Genomic DNA, 15937 nt, shown 5'->3' with positions numbered 1-15937 from the left:
ACTGACTGACTGTCCACTCTCCACTGACGGTGTAAATAAATTCTAATCAGAATCAGATCACCTGCAGTGACTGTTGTTCTGACTGTTTTTGTCACTTTCGTATTGTGTTACTTCCTGTCATTTTATTTTATTCCATTTTCCAATTGTTTTCTGTTTTTCACTCTGTAGTTTGTTGCAGTTTCACAGTTTGACACAAAACTATGATTTCAGATTTTTCATCATTCGTGTGTGTGTGTGTGTGTGTGTCTGCTAATGATGAATGACTGTCTTAGTTGTTGTGGATTTAAGAATTTCTGCTCCATTTAAAATGACTCATGTTCAGTCAGAGGCCACTGTGTGTGTGTGTGTGTGTGTGTGTGTGTGTGTGAGGTGGGTGTGTCTGTTGGTTTTTTAAATCTCACCAGATGTTCAGGTATTTAGTTCAGGTCCATCAGGCCTCAGCTCTTCAGGTCGGGTTGGTATTTGAGGCCACGCCCCCTGGTGGGTGTGGCCAGATGTGACACTGGGGCGAGTGAAGTCAGTCTGCAGTCAGAGGACGTTCTGTGTTCCTGTCTGAGAGACGCCGACGGTGATGTGAGTACTTTCATGTTCCTTCAACATTCAGTGGACAGAGAGAGACGTTCTACTGTAGAGGTGATGGTTTTAGAGCATGAGAACGTTCTTCTGTAGAGGTGATGGTTTTAGAACATGAGAAGGTTCTGGAGGTGATGGTTTTAGAACATGAGAAGGTTCTTCTGTAGAGGTGATGGTTTTAGAACATGAGAAGGTTCTGAACGTTCTGAAGGTTGAGGACTTGAGCTCTGATGTGTTTCTGTCTCCTTTGTCAGTCCCTCCAGTTTCTAGCAGCTGTCATCTTCATCCTCCTCATCTTCATCATGCCTGAGACAGCAGAGTCCCACTCCGCCACCCTCACCACCAATCGCAACTGCTCCATGGAGATCTCCAACCTGAGCAGTTCTTACTGCCTGGTTAATCCAAAGTAATGGAACTTTCCTGCACACAGTTAGAACTGATTTGATCAGAGAAGTAACAGGGCCACGCCCCAGAACTGTTTCACCTGGGGAGGAGGTGGGGGCCCTCCCTGTGACCCAGGTTCATCTCCAGCCTGAATCCTGTGCAGCATCACCTCCTCCTCCTCCTCCTCCTCTCTCTTCTACACCCTTCCTGTTCAATGAATGCACACAAACAACAACAACAACAACAATGGATCAGGGTTTGATTTTCTGGGCTAACCTTTAGATATCCCACAGCGAACTATTGAGATATTGGGTGATTAGCTTTTTTCTGTCTGTTAATGTTTTGGTTTTGATTTTCTGAGTGAGCTCCGTCTCTCCTGCTCTGACCAGGGTCTACATGGAGAGTGGTTTCTCCTTCAGTCCTCCTCAGCCAACTGTCCGCACCAACAACACGGAGGTCTGCTCTTTCACCAAGGACGACAACACGGCGTCGGGTGCCGTGGGGGTCCTGACGTACGACATCTTCCACATGCAGAAGAAAAGCTGCGATGGCGTGATGGCCGTCATGTTCTCCGTGCCCTTCGACTACAACTTCTACAAGAACTGGCTGGGCGTGGGGATCTTCGAGAAGGGCCAGGCCTGCGACGAGAAGCTCTATAAGCTCATGTACAACAGCAAAGACTTCTCCCACTTTGTCCGCCACGAGGCCGACGGCTCGGGGGTCGTGTTCAGGAACAACGCCGTGGACATCAGGGCCTGCATGTCCGACGAGGGCCGGGCCATGGTCAAACTGGAGGTCTACGACAGGATGGGTTAGACCTGGGTCTGAGAACCCAGACTCAGAGGGTCCCTCATGTCAGGTCCTGGTGTTTGATCAATAAAACGAGTCAATGATCCACACTGTGTCTCTGATTATTTCAAGGTGCCATGAAAAGAACAAGAGGTTAAAGAGCAGGAGAAAAACAGAAAGTCAGAGATGACGAAGATAACATGAGCAGAAGAAAGAGCTAAAGAAAAGAGAAATTAGAAAAGAGAGATGAGGAGAAAAGGCAAACAATATATACAAACATCAAAATAAAAAAAATACAAATAAGTAAAGTATGTGAAACTTCAGACAAGAAATATAGGGTTAAAAAATAAAAAGGAAAGAGAACAAAATAAAACTGATGAAAAAGAGCAACCTTAAAAACAACAATCAAGAAAAAAGAGCAGAAATAAAGGAAACAGAGAGATGATTTAAAGGGAAAAAACAAAATATTAAAGTCACTGATTTTGTCTGCGGACTGAAGAGGGAGGGGTGAGTGGGCGGGGGTTAAACAACATTAAGTTTGAAGGAACGTTGTTCTGATTATAGAGGTCCTTGGAAGTAGTAATCCCAAGATTTGTCCAGTTTCCAAAGAAGTTGTCCATAGAAGATGGAGGGAAAGTAGGTTCAGACCAAACCTGGGTTTGGTTTTCAGATATGGTGGACAGTTTGAAGGAATGTTGTTCTGACTGTCTCCAGGTCCTGTTTGGAGGCCTTGTCTCTGGGTCTTGTCTCCAGGCGTTGTCTCCAGGTCCAAACCTTAGCACCGAAGGCTTGAAACACAACATTCCTGAGACTCAGTGTCAAGGGACCAAAAACCGATCGAACCTGCCAGGACAGTCTGAAAGAGTCACAGTGCTCATTGTTATGGGTCACACCCCGACTCCAGAATTGAACACTCCTGAGTCTACATGCCTGTCCTCTGACTGACAGGTGCCTGTGGGTGGGGACACATGTGGGTGGGCTCTGGTCAGTGGGTGGACCACGCCCATTTCTCTCCAAACTGGAAGGTGGAGCAGTACGGTGAGTTCTCATAGCTGCAGCTGCTGCCACCAGAGTCAGCACAGAACCAAGGTTCCCGTCACCAGGTAAGAACCCGTCAGTGTGGACGTAGAACCTGAGGAAACTGCAGACTGAACCTTTAATGTTAGCTTCTGCTCCAGCTCCAACCAGACCAGCATCATGAGTGAGTCAGCTGAGGCTCTGGCCGCCAACCTGACGAGCCGGAGAAACATCACCATCGAGATCACCAACCTCACCAACCAGTACTGCCTGCTGGACCCCAAGTGAGTTAAAGGGACAGTTCCCTGTTTTTTTCTTTCTTTGTGATGAAGTGAATGTGGTGCTGAGCCACAGTCAGTGGGGACGACACTGGGCCCCCGACCCAGTGCAACACCAACAGGAAGTCACCAGAGGGACTTAGCTGAGACTTTAGGGTGCATTAGTAACATTCCAGCCTGTAGGTGGCAGTGAAGTTTGTTTCAAGATCTGATGCCTGGAGACAACGTTAACTACTAGTGCACCAGAGCTAGTGTTAGCTAAACACTTCACCTGGACGTCTTCACTGATTCTACCAACGTTAGTTTGACTGGAAAACAAACATTAGTTTGGAATTTGAAATAAGTTCACTTCAATAACAAGTGGCCGTGGGGTCTCACCATCTGTGGGCCTTAGGGCATAAAGTGTAGTCGGCTCCATCCAGTATCGGTTTGTCGTTGAGTCAAAGGACTTCCTGCAAAATACTCCAAATGAGCTGAAATTTCCCTCTTTAAACTGTTTTGTAAAACCTCTCTGCATCCCGGCCATCATTTCCCTCATGCTGGTCAGGTGTCTTAGATTGTGGCTGCTCCGGCAACTCTGAGCCTGTCATGGCGATGTCTGAGTTTACCTGCCTCGCCTTCTTACACTGAGCACAACTTTACAAACTAATAAATAATAAAAATCCTCACATTCCACAGGAGCCACTTCAAAATGTGTTCTACATCGTCGTTGCTCATCAGCGCCCCCCCCCAGCCAAGAAGCTTTTACTGCCACAACAACAAGTCCACTGATTGAAGCTTGACTCTCCATTAAACTTTTCCTATCTTTTTCTCTATCCCCTTTTTTGTTCTTCACTTCTTCAGGGTTTTCCTGGAGAACGGCAACTGCCACGCCCCACCACAGCCCACTGTGCGCCCCCTGAAGACCGAAGTGTGCAACTTCTCCAAGAGTGGTGGCAAGGCCTCAGGTGCAGTGGGAGTCTTGACCTATGACCTCTTTTGGAGAAACAGTAACAACGCTAAAGAGAAGTTGGCCATCATGTTCTCCGTGCCTTACGACTACAACATGTACAAGAACTGGTTCGCGATTGGAATCTTCCCTCAGAGCAAAGAGTGCAACGAGGACCTGTACAAGAACATGTACTACGACAAGGAGCAGAACGGGTTCAAACGGTTGGAGGCCAACGGCTGTGACCTGACCTTTGAGGGAAAAACCCTGGACATCAAGGCCACCATGTCTCCGTTGGGCAGGTCCATCATGAAGGTGGAGGTGTGGGAGAAGATCTTCTCACCCCCCATGAACCAGACGTATTAGTGAGTGTGTGCTGGATGAGCTCCATTAGTTCCTGGTACTGTTCTGTAAAACAACTGTTGGCTCAATAAAAAGCATCTGATTGAACGTCACACCAGTGTCTGATGATCAATGACAACAAATAAACATGAAAAGGAAGTTAGATGAGGAAAAACCTCCAGTAAGATGAGTTCAAAGTCATCAAGTAAAATATATATACATAATTTAAAATATATATACAATACATATGACATATATGTATATATATAAATATGACATATATATGTTAACACCAACATTAATGTTCAGTTATGATAAACATTAATATTGTGTAGTTAATTTAGTTTGTGAAAAAACACAGTACCATTTTAACACTTGTTAAAGAAATACTATAAGACGATGATTAAGGACGTTGGCAAAAAAAAAAAAAAAAACACAACCTGAAATGAAGTCGTCAAATCAGATATTTTGATTTGTAATATTTAATCTCATGAATAACCACCGTTCACGTTAATCTGATAGTCACTCATTCGTGAGACATTGGCGCCACCTGCTGGACGTCAGAGCTAAGAACACGTCTGGATTATTTAAACGAGGTGAGTGATTTTTAACGAGGACAGAATTAAAAAATAATAATTAGTTTGAGTTAATCGTGGTTGAAATCACGTGACAGGAGTTTGAATTCAACACCACGGACAGAGCAGTGTCCACAGAGAAGACCATGACTCAGCAGCTGTTGATCCACGGCTGCCTCAGTCACCAAGTTCTATTGTGACTTCACTGTTTGTGATTCTTTGTTCAGACTGACCTCAGTGACACCAACTGACCACAGGAGGCAGCAGACATAAAAGCTTCCTGTTTAACTACCAGCTGAATGTATTGATTTTTTTATTCTATGAACTTTGGTGAGGGAGAGTGAGGGGTTGACTTTTGCAGATTAGGACTAGTCTAATCCTGCGCAGCCTTCGTAAAAGATCCTGACCTCAGTTCCAAGTCTGTCCCTCAGAACCTTCTCTAGTTCCTCCAGAGACATGCGTCTCACGTCGTAGCCCTTGAACTCCTTTTTCGCCTTTTCACTCACTGGAACAATCTCCTGGGAACTGTTGCGGTCGTTGCGTCCGATGGCGGCGTACGTGGGGAAGGCGTTCTTCAGTTCTGAAGGAAGACTGTGGTTGAAGTTTGGACAACAGTAGGTGGACCAGAGATACTCCGGCACGGCCACGCGGTGGTTCTTCAGCCAGCGCTCCTCACTCTGGTACGGAATGACTCCAGTTACCACATAGGACTCTCCAAGACAGAAAGAGGCCAGGGTTCTGTTGACGTGCTGCTCCAGGGTTTCCCAGGGTCCATCATTGGACCCTGCCTTCTGAGGAACCACATTTGTGAGCGTGAAGGTGGCCATGCGGTCCTCGTTGCTCTTGTGGTGGATGCTGGGGTTTATGTGACCTCGAGAGTAGGTGGAATTTATGTAGTCCAGCTCCACCCCCTGACTGTCCACCAAGTTCTGGTCCAGGGAACCTGGTGGAAACAGCATCATGTTCCCATCAGATCCTGGATAAGCTAACTGTTACCAAAACAGAGAAGGACACAGTGGGAGTTGAGGGAATCTATTTTTTGAAATCAATTCTTGGCTAACTTTTAGACATCGCCCGCTCCCACACAGACCTGAGGTTCAAACTTCCAGTTTGCTGGCGGCCTTTTTCCAGCTGGTACTGAATAGACATAAGCAGAGAACCAGGGCGAGCGCCGCTGTCGACTGTACAGTGTGGCGAAACGGAACTGGTTAAGGTAGCGCTGGCAGATGGTGGTCCCTGTCAGACCTTTAGGGGGACAGGACCTGTAAAAGAACTGCAAACATGGAGAAAAGTCCCCGACATCAGACACAGCAGGAACCCAGATTCCACAGAGGACCAGGAGGACCAGGACCAGAGGACAGAGACCAGACATCCTGAGAGGTCCAGAACTGAAACACACAGGAACCTTTAGTGCACTGACCTGGAGGCTGCTGTCATCAAACCACAGAATTCAAAGAGGAGCTGCTAAAACATTAGCCATCATACAGAAAAAAAAAAAAACAAAAAAAAGGAAATGAAGGTTTTCTTCGTCCATCTACAACATAAAAAGAATGCTAACACGTAGGCATAATGTACCACAACTAGCAAAACAACCACGACGGAATCTGAAGGTTAGCTAAAAGGCAACCAGCTAAAAGGGTAGCTAACCCTTAGTTATCTGAACTAACTTCTTTTGCTAGCCCACTTTTTTTTAATAGTATGTACAAACATTTAGGACAGCTATGAGTGTGTGTGTGTGTCAAAGTTCACATTCCACCAGCAGTAGGTGGAGCTCTATTATCTTATTTACATTTGAATGGTTTAGCCACGCCCCCTCACTTCCTCTTTCTCCGCTGTGTTGTGTAACAACAATCAGGGTTGAAGTCTGGATTTATTTTGATTCAGTCCAAACACACACACACACGTGCACACGCAAACACACAGGACTTGTGCAGTGGTTCTCAGGGATTGACGGTGAGTTTAGACCTGATGTCTCCTCCTGCAGCTCACTGGTGTTCAGTGGCAGTGCTGTAAACACTGATCTGACTGGGTGGACAGTCTGCTCTGCTCCGCTGTGGTTCTTAAAGGTGTGTGAGTGGACCAGGTCCACATGTGCTGTTCATAATAAACTTGATTGTTATGTTGTGTATGTCAGGGTTCCTCCATGGAGAACCTCCAAGGACTGTCTCTGCTCCTTCTGGGGGCACTGGCCTCCACCCTGTTGCCCCCTGGTGTCCAGAGTGGGAAGATCCTGGTGTTCCCTATGGACGGCAGCCACTGGGTCAACATGAAACTGCTTGTCCAGAGGCTCCACGAGGTGACAGTGGTCCGCACTGCCACCAGCTGGTACGTTAAAGAAAGTGCAGCGCACTACCGCTCCATCACCGTCACCCTGCCTCAGGCCAACATGATGGAGAAGGAGGACTTTTACATTTCCATGTTGACGCAGACCCTGACCTTTCAGAAAGAAGGAGTTTCTCCGACTGCTCTGGTCAATTTCTTCTGGTACATTTTGAATCAGCTCTCCACTATTCACCAGCAGGCCAGCATGATGGCTCTGCAGATATTGGAGAACGAGACTCTGATGAAGGAGCTTCGTGATGCTCAGTATGATGTGGTTCTCCTGGACCCAGGGTTGCCTGTAGGACTCCTGGTTGCCTATGAACTTAAGTTGCCAACAGTTTTGAACGTGAGGTGGATTCCCAGTGGAGAAGGACACTCAGCGGTTGCTCCCTCACCCTGGTCCTACGTTCCAGCTGTAGGACACATGGCAACTGATAAGATGACCTTTGGACAAAGAGTCACAAATGTCATGAAGGACCTTTTCTCCAAAGGTTTCTACAAGTTTGTGGCCGCCCCTCATTATCAGAGAGTGGTGGACCGGTACTTTGGACCAGATGTAAACTTCTACCACCTCCTACAGGGAGCAGACATCTGGCTGATGAGGGTGGACTTTGACTTTGAATTCCCCAGACCCACCATGCCCAACATCATCTACATTGGTGGCTTTCAGTGTAAACCTTCTAAACCTCTGCCACCTGACCTGGAGGAGTTTGTCCAAAGTTCTGGAGAACATGGATTCATCCTGATGTCTCTTGGTACTCTGGTGAGAGGTCTACCTGTGGAGATCACCTCTGAAATCGCTGCTGCTTTCGCCCAGATTCCTCAGAAGGTCATATGGAAGCACGTTGGTGAGCGTCCCAAAAATCTGGCCAACAACACTCTGCTGGTGGACTGGATGCCTCAGAACGACCTTCTGGGTCACCCCAAAATCAAGGCCTTTGTGGCTCATGGTGGAACTAACGGGATCTACGAGGCCATCTACCACGGTGTTCCAGTGTTAGGTCTCCCTCTGCTGTTTGACCAGTTTGAAAATGTCCTGAGGTTGGAAACACGAGGAGCTGCTAAGGTGGTGGATGCGGCTAGAATCAGTAGTCAGAACTTTCTGGAGGCAGTAAAAGAAGTTCTTGAGAATCCCTCCTACAGGACCAACATGAAGCAGCTGTCTGACCTCCATCTGGACAAACCCATGCATCCTCTGGACACTGCCATCTTCTGGACAGAGTTTGTCATGAGACACAAAGGGGCTTCACATCTACGCACCCAGTCCTACAAGATGCCCTGGTTCTCCTACTACTCTGTGGACGTGCTGTGTTTTGTGTTAGCAGTCCTGCTGCTGCTGGTGGGGACTGTGGTGGGATCCCTAAGATTCCTGTGCCTTCGACTCTGCAGGAGGAGCAAAACAAAGCAGGAGTAGACGCAGACGGTCCGTCTGGATGTTCCAGGTCAAGATGACAACAACATGCGTTCCTGGTTCCTTCTTTGTAGTCCTTACCTAGGAATATCTCCCTAGTACAGTGAAAACCACATTCCTGAGTCCTTTCCTGTTTTTCTGTGATTATCTATTAGTGTTGTAGATTTTGAACGTGACAATAACAAGTAAACATAAATGAAAACAGCTTTTAATGCTAAAATCTTTTACTTGTGCTAAAATCTTTTAACATGTTGGAAACCACCGGTTCATGTAAGAATAACATGTTGGAAACCACCGGTTCATGTCCTAACTTTGTCTGTGGTGATGGTTCTGATCCAGTTTTATTTTTGTATACTGTACATCTTGTACTAACCAAGGCACTCAGGTCGAAGAGATGATGTTTTTCTTTCTGATTAAATAAAGGTTAAATTAAAGAAATAAAATGACTGTGAGGACGACTGTTGTGACTTTAACTTTGGATAGAAGAAAAAACAGATGTGTTTTTTTCTGCTAAATCATACAGGAAAATGTTGTTTCTTTTACAGTTCTGCATAACGAGACGAGCTGCTCACCAGATTTGAGGATTTCAGGATTTCAGGATGGATGGATCTGCTGGCATCCCCGCTCACCTGGTTTTCCTCCTGGTTTGGACTTAAAACACCAGCATGCATCTGTAAAAATGCAAACACACCAGACTTGGTTTCAGTTTCCAGATGTGCCTGCTCTGAATGATGTGACGTTCCTGGTACTGATCGGTTCTCAGATCTGGTAAAGAAGTGGAGTCAGTAACAGACAGGGTTGTTGTTCTTTGGGTTCCAGCTAGTTGTTCAGGACTCAGGTCAAAGTCCAGAGAGAACAAAGTGTCACGCTGTAAAACAGTAACATCTTTGTGGCTGTGGCTAAAATAACAGGACAAAGTACTCAATGACCAGGTTAATTTAAGCTTCAGTCTGGAAAAAAAAAGATCAGATTACTTTAACACTAATCCACTGGAGCCTGTGTGTGTGTGTGTGTGTGTGTGTGTGTAGTCCTGGGTTTTTCTTTTTTTTTTCCTCACTTACTTAGTTATGTTTTCCTGGACTTCTGCTCCTCCTCCCTCTTTTCCTCCTCTCTCCCCTCCTCTTTCTGTGTTTTCTCCTTATGTAACACAACAATCCAGTCTGGAGTTTGGGTTCCTGTCCATTTAGACCCAACGCTTGTCTCGTCTGGTCCAGAAAAGAGAAGTGAATATCTGCTCCAGGTTGTTTTTCATGGTGAGTAACTGCTTTCTTCCTGTTTCTCCAACCTGACTGGACATCAGGAAGTGAGAATGTGATTCTGCTGACAGAGACTAAAAACAAACAAACAAACAAACAGTTGAGAGTGAGTGAGTGTGTGTGTGTAGACCTTATTCCTCTTTCTGCTTCTTCCACTGTCTGTGTGCAGAAACTGGACACTTGTGGGAGTGTGTTCCTCCGTTTGGACCTGAAGGCTGTGCTGTAAATAGTAGAAAGATCAGTGAGTGAACAAAGACCAGAAGCAGGAACTCGGCTGGACTTTGAAACATGTAAGAGTTTGTCAAAACTTCTGTTGATGGGAACAAACTCTTACAGTAGTATTCTCTAGTTTCAAGTCTTGTGCCTAAAAGATCTCATCAAATCTGTTTTTTAACTACATTCACATTACTGTTAATCAAGTACTAAAAATGTAGCAGAAATAATTAAGTGAATAATTAAAACCATCACCAACAGCCTGAACACTTTACCAGTCTGACTGACAGGGAACTAAGAGTTAAGTCAAATGTTTCCTAAATAAAAGGTTGAGCTTTAAAAAATGTACAGAAGATAAAAGTGAACTTTATATTAGAAATGACTTAAAGTGAGACCAGAAATATTTTAAATTATTTCAAATTACAAAAAAGTGCCTTAAAATGTATTGTTAGCCTAAACGTTTAGCTTGTACTTAAGAAAACGTCGCCATGTTGTCAACGGTTGTTCAGAACTACATGAATTTTGGCCAAAAGATTTTAAAAAGTTAGCCTAGCCATAGGCTGAAGTGCAGCAGACTACACCGGATGTGTGGTGTAAAATGTCGAAAATCCAAAATAAAAGCCAGAAGTGGCCGAGAAAATGGGCCAAAGTCAAAGTAAACATGGCTAATATTTAGCTAAAACGTTGAATATTTTCATAAAACTGACCTCAGCGATACTCTGAATATACATAAATCTGAGCCATGAAGTGTAACCAAATGGGCCCCCATCAACCAAACCATTAAACTGATGTAGCCGTAACTCTCTTCACAACACCGGGTCTTTCAAACCCGCATTTATTTGCAGCTCTCCTCGCCGCCTCTCGTTCACGCCGCGAGAACTACATTTACAAAACAGTTCGAGGATAGAAATTAAATATTGCACTAAATATTATATTAAATGAATTAGTAAAAATGCATTTTAACATAATCGGCAATTACTGTCCATTCGTTATCAATTAACAAAGTAACTCGTTTTGCTCTCGTCGTAAGCATAATAACGTCACTTTAATTTATATGCGTCGATCCTTCGTTTTATGCAACGTCTCAATTAAATCAGCTGTAACAGCAACAAGTGGCGAATACTGGTTCCGGTATAAGAACAGAATACACATTTAAAAAACAGTGACATTTAAAAATGTGAAAATAAACATGAACTAAGTTATGGCATAATTTCTAACCTTTAATATCAATTAACTATTGATTTTGTGATTATTATTATGAACGTGTGAATGATTCGTTTCATTTATTAATCGACAAAACCTACAGTAGCTTCAGCAGAACGAAGAGAATTAAACTAACCAAACAAAACTAACTAAAGGTTAGCCGAGAAAATGGAGTAAGACACTGAAAAATATCAAAACAAATAGTTCATCATAAATAAGACAAAGAGTTGTTACATAACATGAACCAACCATCCTTCAGGTTCCTGCTTTAAATCTAATCCTTGTTACTCACTCTAGCCCCTGGTACTAATTCACATGTCACATGATGTCGAACTTCTCCTGTCTCTGCTCTGAAGTTTCTCTCATGGGGAGTTTCCAAGGACTGTCTCTGCTCCTTCTGGGGGCACTGGTCTCCACCCTGTTGCCCCCTGGTGTCCAGAGTGGGAAGATCCTGGTGTTCCCTGTGGACGGCAGCCACTGGGTCAACACGAACCTGCTACGGCAGCCACTGGGTCAACATGAACCTGCTGGTCCAGAGCCTCCACGCTCGGGGCCATGAGATGACAGTGGTCCGCACTGCCACCAGCTGGTACGTTAAAGAAAGTGCAGCGCACTACCGCTCCATCACCGTCACCCTGCCTCAGGCCATAGACATCGAGGAGGAGGACTTCTTCGTCAACTTCTTGAAGAAGATGCTGGAGATCAAGAAGCAAGGCTCGTCTGTGATCACGTTTGGGAAGTTTTACTGGGAGATGATGACTGGACTGTACAACATCCACCAGAAGGCCAGCATGTTGGCCGTGGAGATGTTTAACAACCAGACCTTAATGAAGGAGCTGCGTGATGCTCAGTATGACCTGGTTCTTATTGACCCAGGGTTGCCTGTAGGGGTCCTGATAGCCCATGAACTAAAACTACCAACAGTCTATAATGTGAGATGGATCACCAGTGGAGAAGGACACTTTGTGGTTGCTCCCTCACCCTGGTCCTACGTTCCAACCTCAGGATATGCTGTACCAGATAAAATGACGTTCAGGCAAAGAGCCATGAATATATTTTACTATATTCTGAACACCTGTGTTGACGAGTTTGTAGTTTGTCCTCCCTACAACCGACTGGTGGACCGGTACTTTGGACCAGATGTAAACTTCTACCACCTCCTACAGGGAGCAGACATCTGGCTGATGAGGGTGGACTTTGACTTTGAATTCCCCAGACCCACCATGCCCAACATCATCTACATTGGTGGCTTTCAGTGTAAACCTTCTAAACCTCTGCCACCTGACCTGGAGGAGTTTGTCCAAAGTTCTGGAGAACATGGATTCATCCTGATGTCTCTTGGTACTCTGGTGAGAGGTCTACCTGTGGAGATCACCTCTGAAATCGCTGCTGCTTTCGCCCAGATTCCTCAGAAGGTCATATGGAAGCACGTTGGTGAGCGTCCCAAAAATCTGGCCAACAACACTCTGCTGGTGGACTGGATGCCTCAGAACGACCTTCTGGGTCACCCCAAAATCAAGGCCTTTGTGGCTCATGGTGGAACTAACGGGATCTACGAGGCCATCTACCACGGTGTTCCAGTGTTAGGTCTCCCTCTGCTGTTTGACCAGTTTGAAAATGTCCTGAGGTTGGAAACACGAGGAGCTGCTAAGGTGGTGGATGCGGCTAGAATCAGTAGTCAGAACTTTCTGGAGGCAGTAAAAGAAGTTCTTGAGAATCCCTCCTACAGGACCAACATGAAGCAGCTGTCTGACCTCCATCTGGACAAACCCATGCATCCTCTGGACACTGCCATCTTCTGGACAGAGTTTGTCATGAGACACAAAGGGGCTTCACATCTACGCACCCAGTCCTACAAGATGCCCTGGTTCTCCTACTACTCTGTGGACGTGCTGTGTTTTGTGTTAGCAGTCCTGCTGCTGCTGGTGGGGACTGTGGTGGGATCCCTAAGATTCCTGTGCCTTCGACTCTGCAGGAGGAGCAAAACAAAGCAGGAGTAGACGCAAATACTTGACAGGCTGAAAAGTTAGACGAAGAACTAAAAGTCCTAACCTCAGTGATTTTGAACAAACATCTGTAAATGTTTGGTGACCTACCCAAAATGTTACTCAGGAGTTTTGACCGGAGAAGTTCTCGACTGTAAATGAACATTAGCAGAGTTTGTTCTATTAACCAATCAAAGGTTCAAGTTCTCAGTAGCTGCTTGTTCCTACCTCCTCCACCATCACTTCTGGTCCCTCCTCCCTGCAGAAACTTATAGCATAACTGGTAACAATATCAGTACCTTCACATGAGCAGAAACTGAACAAAAGTGTATGGACTGATGTGACCATAAAATAGTTCCAGCTGGAGTAGTACTATCAGAATATACAGGAACTTTACACACCAAAGGTTAAACAGTCATTATGGTACTATTTACCATAGTGGAACAACAAGAACCACCACAGAAAACATCAGTGTTAGAAAGAGGACTTGGTACTAATGTGAAGTCACCCCAGTAACTCCCTCAGTGCTGGAACATGCTAACAAAGGCTAATATGATACAGACTGGTTCCAACATGGAATATGGAAACAAGTGAGAGGAAGAAAAAGTCAATGTAGAGGCTAACATTGTGTAGCGTTCATAGGTTTTTAATAATAAAAAAAAAAAAAAAAATTGAATTTATATTTAGTTAATTTTAATTATATTATTTCAAAGAGGAATTGTTTTTGTGTCTTTATCAATAAAGATTTAAACAAATACCAAATAATGAAAACATTAAAAGACAAATTAAACAAATATCTTCATCGTGTCCACAGCTAGATTTGTTTTTCACAGATCCATCAGTACGGGTTCTGACAGGAACCGTCCATCCAGCATTTAAATACTGTTTCACTAACGTCCATGTGTCCACAGTCCTCCTTCTGGTTCCAGTTGTCAGGTTCGGCACCGATTCCGTGTCTGCTCGGCCAAAATCTGCAGAAGGCCGGGTGGACAGCTAAGGTTCAGACATGACTTCAATAAAACCTATTTGGATCAAACCATTCTGGAGCTCCTTCATGTCATATATTTATGACCGGTCTGTGTGTGTGTGTGTTTGTGTGTGTGTGTATCTGCCACAGAACAATGCAGACCGACTGAGGTTAACATTTAAACAGAACCATCAGAATTTTAACGATCTGTTTGTCTCTCCATTCCCGTCACTGTATTTTAATGTTTTACAGACATCTTCACACTACATGGCTGTTACTGAACCAGCAGGGGGCAGTCGTACATCACAGCAGCAAAATCCTATCTTTGTAACGTTAACTTAGAAGAGGACGTTTTAAATTTAAAATCACTGACTCCTATAGCTGCAGCTTTTAATCGAAATGTCAATACATTTTTATATTTATTTAACACTCTGTTGTCGTCGTTTTCTATCAGATAGCTAGAGTTACCATACAGCTATAATTAAACTTTCATGATGGACACACACACACACAGAGGTAAATTACCTGTCGTCCTCTGTTGCTGGGAGTTGTTTCTCCCACTCCTGACCGGACGTGCGTTGAAGCGGCGATTCCACAGCAGCTGTTCGATGTCCGTCATGGCACCGAAGTAAACCCTGACAGGACTCCGTTCACCTGGTTCAAGTCGCTGAGTCAGCCACTCTCTCTCTTCTATCAGTCTTTGTATTAAACTTCGAACTACTTCCATTAGTATTCGTATTCATCTTTGAAGTACTTCTATCAGTATTTGTATTAAACGTCGAACTACTACCAACAGTATTTGTATCAAACCTCAAATTAAACAGTCAAATCCTGAGCAGTTACTCTGTCATGTATGTGAGTTCAACCAGGGGATGACAACAGCGCCAAACTAAGGCTTCCTCAAATTAAACATTATTGACGTCAAAACAGAATTTATGGAGAAGATATTATTTTTATTTTGATGACAATAACTAGATGACTTTTCTCTGTGCCGTAGTTGGAGTAAAACTCTTTTCCTGCAGCTACTGTCTCATCTTGAAGCGTTAGCCATGTTAGCTCAACACCAACCTGTGCTGTCGGCGGTGTGGATAAACTCCACAGTCCGGACAGACGAATGATAATTGTCGTATTTGAACGATACTTTTCTCCCCTCCGTACGACGTTCGATTGATACACGAGGTCATTGGCACAGCAGCAGACGCTCCAGTTCAGACACACCGCTCTCTTAACTCATCGGTCGTGTGACTCTCAACAGCCAATCAACGCACGTTGTATCATGTTTACACACCGGTCTCGATAGAACATGATTAAAACCGTTAAAACAGACAAAGAAAAAGAAAAGTCAGCCTTATTTAAAGTGACATGAAACACGAACAACAACAATAACAGTGTACTGTAGCTCCTGTGTCCCTCGGTTATAGTCACTGATTTCTCCGTGGACAGAGAGTTGTGAACAAATATAGGTTTCCGGTCATCACGCCTTCGTTTCCAAATCTAGCTTCCTGTCAAGCAGCTGGTCTAACGATTTTACGGATCACCACCCTGGTCCTCTTCCTCCCCTGAGGTTGACCCCCAGCTGCCACAGGTGGTCGGTACCCCACTCGGCGCTGCACAGGTTTCCTTCCAGTTTGAAAAGTGTCCACGAAGCCCTCCACTGCGTCAAACTTAGCGGTCAGTTCGGCCAGACGGTTTTT

At 44.8% G+C, this 15937-nt stretch overlaps 4 protein-coding genes and 1 pseudogene across 8 annotated transcripts in view; 4 read left to right on the top strand and 1 right to left on the bottom strand.

Annotated features, from left to right (window-relative positions):
* The window catches only part of LOC103382208 (bryoporin-like), a 4763-nt gene extending 2909 nt beyond the window's left edge, over positions 1-1854 (top strand). Inside the window, exons 1-3 of one of the 2 annotated variants that reach the window (XM_008314912.3) lie at positions 410-573; positions 828-979; positions 1347-1854. In XM_008314912.3, the coding sequence (XP_008313134.1) occupies positions 876-979; positions 1347-1773 (531 nt within the window). In that variant the 5' untranslated portion in view covers positions 410-573; positions 828-875 and the 3' untranslated portion in view covers positions 1774-1854. Of the gene's footprint in view, positions 1-409; positions 574-827; positions 980-1346 lie in introns of those variants that run through there. The other variant, XM_008314913.3, reaches the window with a different exon arrangement.
* Positions 1855-2750: 896 nt separating this feature from the next.
* LOC103382209 (DELTA-stichotoxin-Hcr4a-like) lies at positions 2751-4745 on the top strand. The gene is made up of 3 exons (XM_008314914.3): positions 2751-2849; positions 2925-3047; positions 3885-4745. Exons 2-3 carry the CDS (start codon positions 2944-2946, stop codon positions 4333-4335), a joined length of 555 nt encoding a protein of 184 aa, XP_008313136.1. The 5' UTR covers positions 2751-2849; positions 2925-2943; the 3' UTR covers positions 4336-4745.
* A 169-nt stretch (positions 4746-4914) lies between these two features.
* Positions 4915-9822, bottom strand: LOC103382211 (endonuclease domain-containing 1 protein-like). Its single transcript, XM_008314917.3, has 4 exons — positions 9681-9822; positions 9192-9290; positions 5977-6274; positions 4915-5875 (listed from the first exon to the last, which is right to left on the bottom strand). The coding sequence occupies exons 3-4, from the start codon at positions 6256-6258 to the stop codon at positions 5255-5257; spliced, it is 903 nt and encodes a 300-aa protein (XP_008313139.1). The 5' UTR covers positions 6259-6274; positions 9192-9290; positions 9681-9822; the 3' UTR covers positions 4915-5254.
* On the top strand, positions 6587-8849 carry LOC103382210 (UDP-glucuronosyltransferase 2A2 pseudogene; annotated as a pseudogene).
* Positions 9737-14312, top strand: LOC112486242 (UDP-glucuronosyltransferase 2C1-like). Of its 4 annotated transcripts, XM_025057413.1 has the most exons (4): positions 9737-9872; positions 10045-10116; positions 11648-11772; positions 11804-14312. In XM_025057413.1, the coding sequence occupies exons 3-4, from the start codon at positions 11656-11658 to the stop codon at positions 13289-13291; spliced, it is 1605 nt and encodes a 534-aa protein (XP_024913181.1). In that variant the 5' UTR covers positions 9737-9872; positions 10045-10116; positions 11648-11655; the 3' UTR covers positions 13292-14312. The 4 variants fall into 4 exon arrangements, with proteins under 4 accessions (XP_024913181.1, XP_024913182.1, XP_024913179.1 ...); XM_025057414.1 differs by lacking the exon at positions 10045-10116 and having other exon boundaries at positions 9752-9872; XM_025057411.1 differs by lacking the exon at positions 9737-9872 and having other exon boundaries at positions 10041-10165; positions 11589-11772.
* The last annotated feature ends 1625 nt before the right edge of the window (positions 14313-15937 follow it).

Source organism: Cynoglossus semilaevis, chromosome 8 (genome assembly GCF_000523025.1).
Source record: "Cynoglossus semilaevis isolate Cse_v1.0 chromosome 8, Cse_v1.0, whole genome shotgun sequence".
Lineage (NCBI taxonomy): Eukaryota > Metazoa > Chordata > Actinopteri > Pleuronectiformes > Cynoglossidae > Cynoglossus > Cynoglossus semilaevis.
This window is presented reverse-complemented; position numbering and strand designations above follow the sequence as displayed.